Genomic DNA, 18,739 nt, shown 5'->3' on the forward strand with positions numbered 1-18,739 from the left:
AGAATAGAAAGTTGTGGTTGCCACAAGAAAAATATATTGAAAAGGTGTTATATAGGTTCAATATGAAGGATGTCAAACCAGTTGGTACACCCCTAGAATCACACTTCAAACCTAGTGTTGATTTGTGCCCTCGTGATGACAAGAATGAGGAAATGAGTAAAATCCCTTATGCTTCAGTTGTTGGTAGCCTATATATGCCATGATATGTACTCGTCTATACATTACACATTCAGTGGGAGTAATGAGCAGGTTCCATGCAAATCCAAAAAAACAATATTGGCAAGCAGTAAAGTAGATTATGAGGTATCTCAAGGGTACTAGTAATTATTGTTTATGTTTTGGTAATAACAATGGTGTTCTTGAAGCTTACATAAATGCAAACATGGCTGGAGATGTGGATACTAGAAATTCAACCACTGGTTATTTATATACTTTTGCAGGTGCAGCACTATCCTAGATGTCCAGATTGTAATAGTGGCCCTCTCCACAACAAAGGCAGAATACATCGCTGCTACATAAGGTTGCAAAGAGATGTTGTGGATGAAATTATTTTTAGGAGAGTTGATAATATAACAAGATAAATGTTTGTTGCATTGTGATAGGCAGAGTGCTATTCATTAAGCAAAAGAACAAGAATATCATTCTAAGACAAAGCACATTGATGTTCGATGTCATTGGATCCGTGAAGTGTTAAATGATGGGATACTACAATTGGAGAAATACACACTACATAAAATCCAGTTGATATGTTAACGAAGACTTTTCCAAGAGATAAACAAGAACTTTGTAGAACCTTGGCTGGAGCAATGAAAACATGATAAAAATGAATCTTGAGAAAGACATGAGACCAAATCAAGCCAAAGTTGTTAGTGCCCATGGTATTCATACCCTGTGGTATTGGGCCCATGGTATTATAATGAAATATTTGTATTTATAGGAGTGTGAATAAAAAGGAAATGTATGGATGAGAAAGAATGAAGCTAGTTAAATGTATAAATATGTTCATTCTGAGAATAACCAACATAGATCCATTTTAAGTATGGATCTATCATGAGACCAGAGGGAAGCACAAACATTTTTAGAGTGAAAAATACAATGTGTTATTCTTCATTGTTGAAATTTTATTTTTGAATTTCAAATTAAAAAATTAACCATAAAAAACTTATTTTTTTCTATATATAGATATATATTAAGTTGATATTGACATAAATTAGTTAACATAGATATTCAAATAGTTTACTTGAATCTCTAGCTCAAATATTTTTGAAAAGTATAATATTTACACATCCAATACATTTTTTAATTATAGCCAATATTATTTTTCTATTTAGAACTTAGTTTTTATTTTTTATTTTTATTTTAAAGGGGCACAGATGGATGGACAAACTTACACATCCCCTCATACTAGGCTGTAGAATGAACCTTTCTGCTAAAAAATCTACTAAACCCTTTCCCTATGATTTTTCCCCAAAATAAGCTTTTCCACATAAATTGGATACACTACTTATTTAATATATAATAAAAACACAAACATATATATATATATATGTGTGTGTGTGTGTGTGTGTGTGTGTGTGTGTGTGTGTGTGTGTGATGATGATGATGATGATGATGATGGTTGATGTCTGCTGAGACCAAACATTGGTTTATCGGACCTAAAGAAACAAATTGTTTGTTTTGATTTAAGATTTTATTCCTATGCTCAAAAAGCTTGGAGAGAAGCCTCCCGAACTCACTATAATTTTGACATTGTAAAAGGCTAGGAAGGTCAGTATTGTAACAAAGATTGTGAAACTGAGATCTAATGTGGTTGTACGCAGGGCACTCTAAGAGGAAGTGGTTTTCATCCTCGATGCTCCTATTCTCACATATATGGCAGATCCTTTCCATCCATGGTGTTTTAGGAACCGCCCAACGACCTGTTTCACTATGGAGCTCATGAGAATTTGTTCCAATCTTTGCTATATTAATTTTCTTCTTTGAGCTAGTTAAAATAGAGAGATACTTTTGATCTTCTAGGGTGGGGTTGATGACCTTCTTATAATAACTTAATTTTCTTTTAGCCGCTAAATCTTTCTCATGTCACATTTTTCTTTGAACTTAGAAGTAACAATATATTTAATGTTATTAATGTTTTGCAATGCATCATTCTCATTGATCTCCCAATAGTTTAACCAGGCCCTTGTGTCTTTATGCCACCCCCGATTGAGCCTTAGGTGGTTTTGGCTGGAATTTAAAGCTAGCTTAGGAAGTCTATGATCATCTATGTTATTGAGTTTGTGCTTGTACAATAGAAACCTAGTCATAGCTAGGCTCTCAATAGGTGAAAGACCTGCTTCTATAAGGAGAATAGGATAGGGTGTATTACTTTTAATTTTTAGGTTATAAGTTATAAAACGCTTCTAGATTTGCTCAATCTTTCTCCATGATTCTCTAGAGATGCTGCAACCCCAAACCTCACAGCAATATAAGATAATAGGAGTGACTCAAATTTCAAAGAGGAACTTCTTTTTATCCCACATTACGAGGTTTGTTGTTTTACAATTATTTTCAAGACCAAAATAAGCTTTCCACCCCCCATTAATCCTTTTCTCAATGTTATGGTTCCAGTTGAGCTTGTGATGAATATCAATTCCTAGGTACTTGTAAGAATACACTTCCTCCAAATTATTATTGTCATACATAAAATTAGCGTAAGTGTCCTTCTTGGATTTGATAATCATAACTTTTGTTTTTTCAGTGTTAACAGTCATACCCATGATAGAACAGAAATCCTTAAGAAGCCTAAGTTGCTTATCAAGAGCAGATGGGCACCTTGCGAAAAGAAATATCATCAGCATAGAGAAGAAGGATGACGACTATCCTAGCTAAGATCATGCCATCACATCCTGCTTCCTCTAAATAGCCTTCGAGCTTATCGATGTAAATGCCAAATAGGGTAGGGGAGAGGGGGCAACCTTGTTTAACTCCAATGTTACACTTAATATCTTTCAACCATCCCTCATTGCTCTTTAGTCCAGCAATTACATTCTCGTATAACCTTCTAGCAGTAGCTCTCAACTCAAGAGGAACCTTTAGCTCTTCTAATCTATTCCAAAGGTTGTATCTAGGAACCGTATCGAAAGCCTTTCTAAAGTCCACAAAGCAACAAAAATTGGATTTATCATTACGACATTCCTCCGCAATGATCCTAAGCGTAACAAGGTGGTCTGTTGTTGAGTGATGCCTTCTGAAACCTGCTTGGCCTTTAGCCCTCTTACCTTCACTTTCAAGTCATATGCTTAACTTCTTTTCCAAAATACTACCATATAACTTGGCTAAGAGAGGGTTGATCATAATTGTCCGATAATTAGAGGGGTTATTTGTATCCCCACTTTTAAAAATAAGGATAATGAGGCTCTCAGTCCAAGATTTAGGGAACCCTTGCTTGACTGCTTGATTGAAAAGCTTGTGGATGTGGGGGATGAGGACAGGACCTCCAATTTTTAAGATTTCTGCCTAGTAACCTTCAATGTCCTTATCTTTCCCATTAGCGAGGCGATTAACCCCAAACTTAATGTCTTCTAAAGAGAAAACTTCTTTCGTTGTGAGCAAGGTTTCCAAATTATCCATGACATTTGGAGATTCATAAAGCTTTTTAAGATAGGAATTACAATCGTGAAGAGCAATTTTATTATTATCTTTAGTCTTCCTAGTCAGAATCTACCTCCAAAATTTCTTAGGAGCTACCTTAGAGAGGTGTAAGAGATTCTCCTGTCTTTGACGAATGTATTGCCTATATTTCCTTTTAGTTAGGGCTTTGTATATTTTTTTCTTGTCCATTTTAAGAGATTCATCAACAGCTTCATTAATTGCTCTCCTCGCACTTTATATATATATATATATATATATATATATATATATATATATATATATATATATATATATATATATATAGATATAAAGTTTTATTGTTTAACCAACCAGTGATAGTTTAAGTTATTAGGCTTATGTTTTCAACTTTTTAATTATAATGAAGAAATATAAAGAGTTTAGTCTTTTTTTTCAAATATTATATTCTTATAAATATGATTTATAAATATAAACCTGATACATAATAACTTATACATAAGTAAAAGAAGTTTATTTATATTCTAATAGTAGTATCTACTAGCACAATCACATTTACTAATGTGGTTGATATACGCCAATAGGCGTATATAAATTACACTTACAACCACATTAGTAAACGTTGTTGATATACGCTGATAGGCATATGTCAACCACATTAATAATTATTATGTATATAATGTACATGTGGCTATTAAAAATTAAATATTTGTAATTCTTAACAATGATATTATTATATTAATATTATATTAATATAATACTACATTTTTATATAATATTATATTAATAGTTATATTTCAAACTATAACATAATTTACATAATATTCTAAACCAAGGGATTAATAAACCCAAGGAATTTGTATTATAAACTCAATGGATTATAAACCCAAGAGATTTAAATTAGACCCTAGGATTACTATTATAAATCTATTTAATAATTTTATACTCTAGGAATATAAACCATTAGATTAATAAACCAAATGGATTGATATAATAAACAGAAGGGGCCAATAAAGCAAGGGATTATAAACCCTAAGATAAACCATAAAGGATTAATACTATAAATACAAAGGATTATAAACTTAAGGGATTAATATTAAACCCTAAGATTAATATTATAAACCTAAGGGAATAACATTAGACCCTATGATTAACATTAAACCCTAGGAATATAAACCATATGATTACTATTATAAACCTTTTACAAACCGTATGATTAAAATTATAAACCCAAGGGATTAATACTAAAAAGCCAAAGGATTATAAACCTAAGGGAATAATATTAAACCCAAGGGATATAGACCTGAAGATAAATATTATAAACCCTAAAATAAACATTAAACCTAAATATCCATATCATGAACCTTACGATTAATGTTATACACACAATGGATTAATAAACTGAAGGGAATAACATTAAACCCTAGGATGAATATTAAACCCTAGGAATACAAACCCTAAAATTAATAAACCCAAGGGATTAATATTGTAAACCCTAGGTTTAATATTATATTAGGTTAGAGAAAAATATTATTTATGATTGTATTAGGGCTTAATATTAAAAACCCAAGGGATTATAAACCGAAGGGAATAAAATTAAACCCTAGGATGAATATTAAACCCTAGGAATATAAACACTATAATTAATATTATGAACCCAAGGAATTTATATTACAAACTCGATAGATTGTAAACCAAAGGGATTTATATTAAACCCTAGGATTGATATTATAAACCTTATTAATAATATTATGCCCTAAGGATATGAACCCTTACATTAATAAACCCAAGGGTTTGATATTATAAACCCAAGGCACTAATAAAATGAAGGGATTAATTCTAAAAGCCCAAAACCAAAAGGATTAATATTATAAACCCAAGGTATATAAAGCCTAAGATAAATATTGTAAATCGAATAACAAACATTGTTGACCATGGTTGATTTTCATATTGAAACAATATTTGTCATAATGTGACGTTGGACCATGCTTAATAAACCCAAGGGATTTATATTAAACACTAGGATTGATATTATAAACCTTATCAATAATATTGTGCCCTAATAATATGAACCCTTACATTAATAAACCAAAGGGATTGATATTATAAACCCAAGGCACTAATAAAATCAAGGGATTAATTCTAAAAACCCAAAAAACTAAAGGATTAATATTATAAAGCCAAGGTATATAAACCCTAAGATAAATATTATAAATCGTAAAAAAACATTGTTGACCATGATTGATTTCCATATTGAGAGGATATTTTTCATAATGTGACATTGGACCATGGTTCACCATGGATGATTTTCATATTGACAATATTTGTCACAATGCGACGTTGGAACACGGTCAACCATGGTTGACCATGGATGACCATGGTTGTGACAATGTGACATTGGACAAATATTACAAGCCATAAAATAAATATGGTTGATCATCGTTGACCATAGTTGATTTTTATATTGATAGAATATTATAAACCCAATGGATTATAAACGCAAGAGATTTAAATTAAACGCTAGCATTAATATTATAAACCTTGTGAATAATATTATACCCTCGGAATATGAACCCTTAAATTAATAAACATAAGGGATTGATATCATAAATGCAAGGGAGTAATGAACCCAAGGGATTATAAACCCATAGGAATAATATTAAACACGGGGAATTAATATTATAAACTGAAGTGATATAAACCCTAAAATAAACATTAAACCCTACGATTAATATTACAAACCTTAACATTAACATTATAAACTTATGCGAATTAAAAATCAAGCGAAAATATTAAAAACCCAAGGGAATAAAATTAAACCTTAGGGTTAATATTAAATCGTAAGAACATAAACCCTAAGATTAATAAACCCAAAGGATTAATACTATAAACCCAAGGAATTATAAACTTAAGGGATTAACATTAAACCCTAAGATTAATATCATAAACCATAGGATTAATAATAAACATTAAACCCAAATATCCATATCATGAACCTTATGATTAATGTTATGAACTCAATGGATTAATAAAACGAAGGGAATAACATTAAACCCTAGGATGAATATTAAACCATAGGAATACAAACCCTAAAATTAATAAACCCAAGGGATTAATATTGTAAACCCTAGGCTTAATATTATACTAGGTTAGAAAAAAATATTATTTATGATTGTATTAGGGCTTAATAGTAAACACCCAAGGAAATAAAATTAAACCCTAGGATGAATATTAAACCCTAGGACTATAAACCTTAAAATTAATAAACCCAAGGAATTAATATTGTAAGACATATGCTTGATATTAAACCCTAGGAATATAAACACTATAATTAATATTTTTTTTTTCTGAATATGCTTAATTCTATTTATCGTACAAGTCAAAAATACAAAATAGTGTACAAAGGGCAAGGCTAAGAGAATTTGCCTGTCAGCCCTTGCCTTGCCCTGTCATCAGCTCCAAAATTGAAAGGATTCAAAATTGGAATTGTAGCTGGAACATTGCCGACACAGATACATAACATAAAGTGACTAAAACGACTCCAAGACACCAGGGCCTTGGATTGACACATACATGGATGGACAAAGACAAACAGACATGTGGACCCATAGCCAAAGACACCTGAACCATTACGGTTTACACCTGAACATTTACAATCGACACATTGACAAATATAATGCCGCCTCATAGCCGAGAAACACATCAAGATCCCAACAAAAAGACCAGAGAATACCGAGGCGAGTTCAGTCATCCTCAGTAGTCTGGGGCTCCTCTGCAATTCGACACCCAAAACAGAGCACATCCTCTGAATCTGAAAGCTGGTTGACCGCATCATGGCTACCCTCACGGGCTGGCCTGCTCGGACCAGCATGTTCAGCTTGCGTGGAAGGGCCAGCATCCGGTGCATGGTTGATAGTAGGGCGCTCAAGATCCAGCACGCGGTCACGCCCAGACGCCATCCAACTCGGCCCGGGATCTCGACCATAAGTCGACCAACCTGCTCCTGTTCCAACCGGCGGGCATGCAATGGGGGATTGCTCCCTGCTGGAGCGCTGCCCTTCCGGCAGAGGCTCAATCTCCACATTTTGCGTGACTCCAGGCTCGACAGCAATCGAAACAACCAAAGTAGAATTGACTTGCGGGCAGGGGAGCCTATACCTGAGCGTGGGGAGCTCCCGCTGCCCCTCTTCAGAATTTGGGCTGCTGCCATGCTGCCCCCTCTCTTCCTCAATGCTGCCCTGAAGTCTTTGTGGCCGCGAAGTGACCTCGAGGGAGGAAGAGGGCGAATAGTAATCGTCCTGCGGGGGAGCCCTGCCCTGAATTCCCCCTCTTCGGCTACCCATTCGCGGTCTTGCTCTCGACATGACTGCGCCCTTTCCAGCACAAACACTCTGAACTTCTACAGCTACCCGAATTGAAACCAGCACTATGAACCCGCACCAGCGCCCCGTTCCGACCCCAACGCCCAGAATCGACACCAGTGGCACGAACCAACTCCAGCACCAATAATTCACAACAGGCTTGCAAACCAGCGGCTCTCCTCTCAAATCGTCATTCCCAGTTCCGTCTGAGCGGAGCAAGGTTTCATTGCTGTGCTCCCTCATACTCTTTTGCACCTCCATCTTACGCAGCTTTAACCTCATCGCTGCATCGAAGTCCAAGACCTTCCCTCGAGCCGAATGGACAGGCATTGATGCCTTAATTCCTCTGCCTGCAAGCGGAATAAAGTCCCGCTGCGCGTGGTACCACCGTCTTCCGTGAGCGAGCCACCTGCCCACGTGATGGCGCGTGCCATTCACCGAGCCCCTATGCACCCGCATCCGGGATGTTGAAATCCTTCTTCGCCAGTGAGATGCAGTCATTGTTGAGCTTGTCATCTTCTGAGTTGTCCAGAGAGCCTACAAAGTAAGGTATGCTCTGGGAAGCACCTTGGTTGGCTAATCTATCAGCCACCTTATTCGCTGTTCTTCGTGCATGCATGAATGTTATACTTTGGGGAGTATGTAGCATTTCCTCCATTAATTCCATCCTGCTTAATAGTCGCCAGCTTGCGGCTACCTTGATGGCCGACTTACCCGCCTGGATTCTTTGTGCAGCGCTGATAAGGATTAAGGAGTCTCCTTCTACTTCCAAAGGGAAGTAATTATTCTGCTCTGCAAGGCATAAGCCTCTCCATAAGCCTTCCAATTCAGCTACATTATTCGTATCTTTACCTAGCGAGCCATAGAAGATCTGAAGAATTTCCCCTGTGTGATTTCGGAAGAGTCCTCCATAACCTGCGAGCCCCGGATTACCTTTGGCTGCCCCATCAAAGTTTAACTTGAAGGAAGCATAAGCTGGAGGGGACCAGCTTGAAGGAGAGGCGCTGCTGTTGGAAGATCGTGTGCCTTCTTTCTTTATCACTGAGAGGTTTAAGTTCCAAGACTTCAGGATCCGACATTCTAAAGGGGAATCTGGCATATCCTCATCTGTCCAGGATTTGAGAGCTAGAGTTTCTTGCAGCTGTTTGATGAGGATTAGCCATAATGTTTCAGTGGGCCGGGAGGAGTTGTTGAAGATTCTGTGGTTTCTTTCTTTCCAGAGAATCCAGTATATGAATCCTGGTAAGAGTCTCCACAGAAAGTTGAGGAGCTGACTTTTGAAAGGGGAGGGAGCCCATTTCCTTAAGTTTTCCGCTATGTCTTCTGTTCTGGTCTCTGATCTCATATTACAACTCTCAGCTTTCCTCCAAATTTGCTCAGCGAGTGGGCAAGTTTCCATGAGATGCCCAATTGTCTCAGAGTTAATGTTGCAGTTCGGGCATCTAGAAGGCCCCACGAATCCACGCTTTAGCAGGTTGTCCCAAGTGAGCACTCTTCTCTTACTGAGCAGCCATAGGAAAGTGGAGATTTTGGGCCATATTCCTGGTTGCCATATCTTTTCCCAGATCCTGTCCTTGTTGAGCTGGTCTCCAGTGTATCTGAGCTGATGGGCTTCTTTAGTAGTAAATGTGCCTTTATGCTGATGGCCCCATCTGAGGCGATCCTGTAGAGAAGAGTGTCGAATTTTCCTGAATGATAATTCTCTCTCTATGTCCTCATATGTCTCTCCTTGCCAATTACTTTGCCAGAGATTGGCTTTTTTCCAGATTCTGAAGTCGGTGTTTGTCGTCGGTTACCAAAATTGATTGACTTGAGTGAGCTGTGCATGCTTCATCTGCTCTTGCCAGAGAGGCTTGTGAAAAACTGTGGCCAGCTTGGGGAGCTGTTGCCACGAGTCCTCCCAAAATCTTGCTGTAGTACCTGAGTGAATCTCCCAGAAGCTATGCTCTTGAATGAATTTGCTGTGAGGTTTGGCTGCGTTCCACATAGGTGATCCCTGAGTGGTGGAGTTGATTCTGATTAGATCATTCCATTGGCTGCCCGGAGCATATTTTGCCTGCCATAGTTTGGCCCATGGAACATTGGGCTTAGTGATCCAATTCCACCACATGCGTGCGCCCATAGTATTATTGCTCTGCAAAGGGTCTCGTAGGCCCAGTCCCCCTTCAGATTTGGGTTTGCAAACATCTTTCCAGTTTACGAGCGCCCATTTTCTGTTCAGGCCTGAAGACCCCCAGAGGAAATTTCGCTGGAGATTGCGAATAGATTTAAGTACCCATTTAGGGGCGGCCAGAAGAGAAAAAAGATACAATGGCATTGCTTGAAGAACCGCTTTGATCAGGACAAGCCGGCTGGCGATGTTGAGAGCGCGGAAGGTCCAAAGTGTGAGCTTGGATTCAAGCTTATCTAAAAGAGACTGCCAGGAGGAATGTTTGATGGCCACAGCAGCCAGAGGAGCCCCTAAGTAGGTCGACGGAAGTTTGGCAATAGTAAACTGCAAAATTCGAGCTATGTTCCTTTGAGTGGAGAGGGGAGTATTAAAGAAATATAGCTGGGATTTCGACGCATTGATGGAGGTGCCTGACGCTTTGGAAAAAATGGAAAGCAGAGACTTGAAGACGGAGGCTTCTTGCGAGGATGGGTGTCCAAAGAGCATGGTGTCGTCAACAAATTGTTGGTGGGATTGGGGTGGAAGGCCATGAACAGAGATGCCTTTGAGCATTTGAGAAGAGACGGCAGCCTTCAACAGTCTGCCTAGCCCCTCTGCCATAAGAACGAAGAGGAAAGGCGACAGGGGGTCCCCTTGTCTTATACCCCTTGAAGGCCTAAAAGGAAGAGATGGAGAACCATTTAACAAAACAGAAAAGCTGGGAGAGGAGATTAAGTTGTAAATCCATCTTGTCCAAGTGTGACTAAAGCCAAAAGCTATGAGCATTTTTTGAATATAATTCCAACTGAGCTTGTCAAAAGCTTTGGATAGATCTAGTTTTAGAAGCATACCTGGCTTTTTTAGTATCTTGAGAGAGTGAATCACCTCATTTGATAAGACGATGCCATCCATAATCTGCCTCCCTTCCACATAACCTGTTTGTTCCGGTGAAATGAGCAAGGGTAAGAGTGGTTTAAGCCGGTTTGCGATGACCTTAGAGATAAGCTTGTATATGACATTGCATAAAGCAATGGGTCGAAAGCTTTCCGGCTTGCTTGGTTCCGCACATTTGGGAACTAGAGCAATGAAAGTGGTATTGAGGGCTGGCAGAATCCAGTGCATGCTTCTTGATTCTTCCACCAACTCCCATACTTCTTCTTTAATTAACTCCCAGAATTCATGGTAGAAATTGGCAGTAAAGCCGTCTGGCCCCGGGGCTTTGCCGTCCTTGAGCTGGTTCATTGCTTCCTCAATTTCTTTCAGGGAGGTGGGCTGAAGTAATTTGATATTGTGCTCATCTGTTACTATTCTGGGAATATGCTGTGTGATAGCTCTGATTTCTGCTTCCTTGTTTCCTTCCGGCTCTTTGAGGATGTCTTGAAAGTAATGTGTGAATTCCTTTTCCATGTCTTCATGGGCTTCAATTCGCTCTCCTTGAGGGTTGTTGATAAATGTGATGTTATTATGCATGCGCCTTTGTATAGTTGTTCTATGAAAAAAATTTGTATTCTTTTCACCCTCTTTCAACCAGCTGATTCGTGATTTCTGTCGCCAAAGTATTTCTTCTTGCTTTCTCCGTTCTTCTAATCTATTCCAGAGTGTTTGCTCATTTTGGGATTGCTCCTCCGTGCGTCCTTCTTTGATGATTTCTTGCTGTAGAGCTTCCATTTGCTTTTCCAACCTTTGTCGATCCTCATGAATGTTGCCAAATTGAGTTTTGTTCCAGTTCTTGAGTACTTGCTTTAGGTTTTTCAGCTTTAGCTGGAATTGATACATTTTGGCTCCTGCGGATGGCCTATAAGACTTCCATGCCTCCTCAACAACCTGCCTGAACTTTGCGTTGGTAAACCAAAACGCTTCAAAGCGGAAGGGCCTATTACTTCTTGTACCGGGCCGAGACCAATGAAGCACGATGGGCCAATGGTCCGAACCTCCGTGGGGCAGAATTGAAGCATTGAAGTCGCCGCCTAGATGTATTGCGTTGTCTGAGAGTAGGAACCTGTCAAGCCGAGAGGCAATATGATTGACCCCATTGCGCTTGTTAGTCCAGGTGAAAATCCCATTGGTGGTCGGAATATCCATTAAGTGGTTGTCCTGTATAAAGTTACTGAGTCCTTTGCTGTCGTTTTCTAGTCTTGTTCTTCCCCCTGTTTTCTCCTCCAGTGACTGAATGGTGTTGAAGTCACCTCCACTAATCCAGAGCGGGAATTCTCGGTGCTCATTTAAACTAGAAATCGTGTTTAGCAGATCTAATTTTTGCTGAATGCTTTGTGGAAAGTAAACATTGGAAAGATGCCCGTGGATGTTGGTTCCAATGAGATGAAAGGAGGCTTGAATGAGAAAATGGGTGGCATGGAAGTCGTAAAGATTGAGAATCTGTGGGTTCCACAGAATAGAAAGACCTCCAGAGGCCCCTGAAGAGTCTACTGACATTGAGCTGCTACCAGCCCATATCTTATTTCTTACTTTGTCCATGGCTATTGTGCTTTTTTTGGTTTCTTGAAGAAAAACGATAGAGGGTTTTTCTTGTTGAATCAAGTTCTTGATCATCCTAATTTTTGAGGGGCTGTTGAGCCCTCTCACATTCCAGGAGATGAGCTTCATGGTAAGTGGGATGCAGGTTTGTAAAACTTGGTCAGCTTGGGGAATCTTCCTGATTCCACCAGCAATTCCCCTACTGCAATGGTCCTCTGCAGGTCAGTTTTGCGCCCTCTCCTCTTGTTTTCTTTGAGACTTTTTTTGATATCCCATGGACTGCCTCCCTGTATGCCTAGATGCTTGTTGTGTTGTACCTTGGCTAGGACTCCTTCCAGCCGGTCTATTTGCCATGGAGGAATAATATTGTAATCTTTTTGCTTGCAGGCGACTTCAAGTTTGAAAATGTCTAATCCCTCTAGGATGATGTTCTCCGGATCCTGTTCCATGTTGCTAGGGGCATTTTGTTCCTCTTCCGCTATGGTATTTTGTAAGCTAAGTGCTAATGCTGCATCCATATCCATGTCAGATGCCAGTTGAGTGGGATCTAATTTGGATTTCCCTTTGTCAGCGGATGAATCAATGATATCAGAAACTGCCTTTGGAATATCTTCAGAAGGAGAGAGGGGAGATTGAACAGCGCTGGGTTTGACTGGGGGCTTAGGAGCGTGGAGTTTAAGGGATGAAGATGGCTGAGAGTCAGAGTCGAGAGGCGCTCCACTGGAAGGATCTTGGTTGGCCAGAGGTGAAAACTGGTTCCGAGAGTCTAATCTTACAGAGAAATCAGGGACAGCCTGATTCTTCTTAGAATGCCGGCGGCGGTTGGGGATGAAGGTGAAACCTTCCGAGTCAGTCTGTGTTTCTGAAGTAAAGGCTTTGGTTTGTTGATTAAGAGGGCAATCCCTAAACAGGTGTCCATGAGCATGGCATTTACGACAGCGAAAAGGAATGTGCTCATAATCAAGGGTTTGTTCCCATTCAAAATCCTCATGAAAGAGACTTACCGATTCTGCCAGAGTCTTGGCAAGGTGCATTTTGACGCAGATCCGTGCATAGGAAGTATATTTGCGCTTCTTTGTTTCTTCAGCAACTTTGATGAAGGTTCCCAGTCGGTTTCCAATGTCTGCGAGCGTTTCTTCCTTCCAGTATTCCACAGGGAGCCCGTACATTCTGATCCATACTGGAGCCCAACTGAAATCTTCTCTGTTTGGGTCAAATCGTGGCTTCCATTCTGTGAGGTACAGTCCTGATGAGTTGAAAAAGTATGGGCCTCCCTCGAATACCTTGGTTTTGTCCTCCAGGCAGTTAAATATGGCTGTGAAGAAGCCTTTTGGGCCCAGTTGCAGTGTGACTTGGCCCTTTGGTTTCCACTTTGATTCAATCCATCCATTCAGAGCTTTTTCTGTCGGCCAGAAACCCAAGAATTTTCCTATCAGTGCATGGTCCTGCATGTACTGTATTTCACCATTGATTCGATGACTAGGCAGTTCGATCCTGATGCGCTCCGTCGACTTGGGGATGCATGTAGCCGAGGTCGCCTTTGGCTGTGACGAAGAGGCATTTTGCCCCTTTTCATTTGCTGTGTCTGTAGCTGCAGTCTGATCTGCAGGAGTCTCCTGCTCAGTGGTCTTCTGTACTTCGTGCTCATTTTCACTGTTCGTGTCAGGATTAGGCAGCGGAATACTGTTCTTTTTTCCACCGGCGGCGGCTGAGTCTTTCAAAGGAGGGGGGGCAGAGCCCACCCCTCCTGCAGGCGGCATCATGGAGAGCCTTCAGTAGGATACTGACGGCTTGACGGTCTCTGCCAAAGGCGAGCAGGTAGTAGGGTTCAGAGATGGCGGCAGGCGCTCAGTCATTCGTAGGGTTGCAGAGCGTTTTTCCTCAACACTATAATTAATATTATGAACCTAAGGAATTTATATTACAAAACCAATATATTGTAAACCCAAGGAATTTATATTAAACCCTAGGATTGATATTATAAACCTTATCAATAATATTATGCCCTAAGAATATGAACCCTTACATTAATAAACCCGAGGGGTTGATATGATAAACCCAAGGCACTAATAAAATCAAGGGATTAATTCTAAAAACCCAAAGGATTAATATTATAAACCCAAGGTATATAAACCCTAAGATAAATATTATAAATCGTAAAACAAACATTTTTTACCATGGTTGACCATGGTTGATTTTCATATTGGGACAATATTTGTCACAATGTGACGTTGGAACATGATTGATAAACCCAAGGGATTTATATTAAACACTAGGATTGATATTATAAACCTTATCAATAATATTATGCCCTAAAAATATGAACCCTTAAATTAATAAACCCAAGGGATTGATATTATAAACCCAAGGCACTAATAAATTCAAGGGATTAATTCTAGAAACCCAAAAACCAAAAGGATTAATATTATAAACCCAAGGTATATAAGCCCTAAGATAAATATTATAAATCGTAAAACAAACACTGTTGACCATGGTTGACCATTTGTGACAAAATTTGTCACAATGTGACATTGGACCATGGTTGACCATGATTGATTTCCATATTGAGAGAATATTTTCATAATGTGACATTGGACCATGGTTCACCATGGATGATTTTCATATTAACAATATTTGTCACAATGCAACGTTGTACCATGGTCGACCATGCTTGACCATGGATGACCATGGTTGTGACAATGTGACGTTGGATGAATATTATAAGACATAAAATAAATATGGTTGACCATCGTTGACCATAGTTGATTTTCATATTGATAGAATATTACAAACCCAAGAGATTTAAATTAAACCCTAGGATTAATATTAAACCCTAGGAATATAAATCCTATGATTAATATTAGAAACCCTAAGATCAATATTATAAAACAAAGGGAATAATAAACCCATTGGATTAATATTAAAAACGTGCAGGATTATAAACTCAAGGGAATAACATTAGTCCCTAGGATTAATTCTAAACCATAGGAATATAAACCCTAAGATTAATATGATAAGCCCAAGATATTAATACTACAAATCCAAGTAATTAATAAACCTAATGGATTAATATTATAAACTCAATGGATTATAAACCGAAGGGGATAATTATAAACCTAAGGGATTAATATTCTAAACCTAAGGGATTGATAAACCCAAATGATTAATATTAAAAACCCAAGGGATTAATAGTAAACCCTAAGATTAATATTATAAACCTTAATACTACAAATCATAAACCCAATATTAAACTTTAATTTTATAAACCAAATATTAAATGGCCCTAATATTATAAACCTTGTATTAGATCCAAGTTTTTTAATGCAACAATGCGACATTGAATAAGTTACAATGTAATGTAACATTGCAACAATGATTGTTAGACTTATTTTCATATTGAGACAATGTTTGTCATAATGTGATGTTGGATACATTTTTGCACTATTAAAATATAACAATATTAAACCCTTGATATTATAAGCCTAAGGGACTAATAAACCCAATGTATTAATACTAAAAGCCCAAGGGATTAATATTATAAACCAAAGGGATATCGACCCTATGATAAATATTATAAACCCTAAAATAAACATTAAACCTGAATATTGATGTCATGAACCTTATTATTAATATTATAAACCCAATAGATTAATAAACCCAAGGGCTTAGTATTAAAAACCCAAGGGATTATAAACCGAAGGGAATAAAATGAAACCCTAGGATGAATATTAAACTCTAGGAATATAAACCTTAAAATTAATAAACCCAAGGGATTAATATTATAAAACATAGGCTTAATATGAAACCCTAGGAATATAAACCCTATAATTAATATTATGAACCCAAGGAGTTTATGTTAACGCCCAATAGATTGTAAACCCAAGGGATTATAAACCCATAATATTTTTATTTTTTTTTCTCGTCAATACTAATCTATTATTTACAGTAGCAAGAAATACATTTACAATCATAGAGTCTTTTTACCAGAGGCCAGCCTGTGGCACTCTGGATTAGGTGAAATCAAAATGACAGCCCTCGCAGGGGCTTCAAGACTGAACAAAACATCCCACATAGGGGTCTTAGACTTCCAAAAATACGACCAATTCAAACTAGATATCCCGCGCAGGGGCTTTGGACCATAGGTGTTCATCCCACGCAGGGGCAGTAAGCAACCATCAGTATTTACCCACGCAGGGGCAGCAAGAAACTTAGCAGAAACAGGCATTAAGACAACATGACAGAAACCGAAAGCCAAAACAAAACCTGAGTGTCGCTGGAGAATGTGATGCTTAACGGATGGGCAGCGAATCATCCGGATCCTCCTCGACCACCTTGCACCAACCATATTTTTCCCTTTCCTCTGCAGAAGGGTAGGGATCCAGGTTGACATTGTCCCCCTTGGATGTCGACAGTTCCTGTGGCTGAGGAGGGTTGGGAGCATGCTCTGCATCCTTCGCTGGCATCTCCTCGACGTTTTCTGAACTCTCGCCCGGGCGCTTCCTCCTGTTGCATTGTCCATCGCTGTCAACCGAGATTCCTCCAGAAAGAGTACAGAGACGTGGGCATTGATACGAGGTCTGTCCAGTGAGCTACCAAAAGTAAAAATGGCTGAACCAAAGGCAAGCGTGGGTGCTGGGTCAGAATCTGGGCAGCCTGAGTCCATGAATTGGCTTGCTTGGATGGGGTGGGCTTCAGCAATGCGATGGCATCGACAATGACAGCAGTGGGAGAGGGGTTCTTCAACTGGAGGACGGGAAGACCCTCCCCGTGCCGAGCCTCGTCGGCTGAGCAGGCGCTGCCGAGGCTTAACCATTTTCGCAGGAGCACCGGGGAGTATTGAAACAGAGGCGGGTGAACGGCGCCCAACGGCACCCAACAGAGGCTGAATTGAAACAGAGGCAAGCGAACGGCACCCAACAGCACCCAACAGAGGCGAAATTGAAACAGAGGTGAGCGAACGACACCCAACCAACTTGAGGTTGCATCCACCCCGCCTTTCAGGCTTGAAACGCCCAGCAGACAGAGGGACGGCAAGAGCTGTTCCCCGGAGAGCCAAAGACCAGGCAAGAGCCTGAACACCAAAATCCATATACTGTGCATGAGCCATACCGCCACCTTTCTTAAACACATCAACGTTACCTCGAGCCTCGATCGCCATAACTGCTCGCTGTAGTCGATCCAACAACCTGGACGGAGCATTGAATGAGTTCCCTATTCAGCCTGCCCTTTATTCCCTGGTGGCAATCTTCGCATTGATTGCCAGCTCTAAACCTGAGGCAGCACATGCCTGGCATGTGGTTCCTCATTAATGCCCATCGTGTCACCCGCATCCGGGGAAACAACGTCTTTTTGGATTAGGCTATCGCATTCCTGAGCCTGGTTATTGTTTGGAATGATAGTCGTGTTTCCTGTGAGGAGAGTATGCTCATTTTCCACCCCTATGTTGGCCAGGAGGTCAGCGACCTTGTTGCCTTCCCTTTTTGCGTGATTAAAGGAAATAGCCCTGTTACTGCGCAACGCTTGTTCGATGGCCTTCAGCTTGGCTTCGAGCCTCCAACTGGTTGCAACTTTCCTTGCTTGAGAGCCATTCTGGATGCGTGTGGCCATGTTTATAAGGGTCTGGGAGTCTCCTTCTACAATCAGGGGTTGAAGGTTGAGATTCCAGGCGAGAAGGAGCCCTTGCCAAAGTCCCTCTAGTTCGGCTGAGTTATTGGTGTCCCACCCTATGTTTCCAAAGTATATCTGCAGGGGAGTGCCTTCATGATTCCTCAGAATTCCTCCAAAGTCGGCCTTTCCAAGGTTGCCTTTAGAGGCCCCATCAAAATTGAGCTTGTAAGAGTGCTTGGGGGGAGCGGTCCAGAGGCTTTTGTCTGTGATGCTGCTTTTAGAAGGGCAATTCTTGTGTAGTTCCTGAGGCAGATGCAGTTTCCAGTTGTCTAGGATGCCTTTCTCATTGTTCAGAGATGGAAGATCCTCCTTTGTCCAGGATCGTAACATCATCGTTTCTTTGAGATTCCCACATAGCCTGTTCCATATTTCTTCGATTGAGGAGCGTTGGTTTTTGAATATACGCTTGTTCCTTTCCTTCCAGATGCTCCATAGGACGAGCCCCGGTATTATGTTCCACAAACAATTGAGAAGCTCA

At 39.7% G+C, this 18,739-nt stretch overlaps 1 protein-coding gene across 1 annotated transcript; it reads right to left on the reverse strand.

The window, feature by feature from the left end:
• Positions 1–8,415: 8,415 nt before the first annotated feature.
• On the reverse strand, positions 8,416–12,594 carry LOC149189223 (uncharacterized). Its single transcript, XM_089410152.1, has 2 exons — positions 9,781–12,594; positions 8,416–9,633 (listed from the first exon to the last, which is right to left on the reverse strand). Exons 1-2 carry the CDS (start codon positions 12,592–12,594, stop codon positions 8,416–8,418), a joined length of 4,032 nt encoding a protein of 1,343 aa, XP_089266278.1.
• Positions 12,595–18,739: the final 6,145 nt, after the last annotated feature.

This window comes from Pinus tabuliformis, chromosome 3_1, assembly GCF_031772625.1.
Source record: "Pinus tabuliformis cultivar Carrire ecotype Pingquan chromosome 3_1, CPIR1, whole genome shotgun sequence".
In the NCBI taxonomy this organism is placed as follows: Eukaryota; Viridiplantae; Streptophyta; class Pinopsida; order Pinales; family Pinaceae; genus Pinus; species Pinus tabuliformis.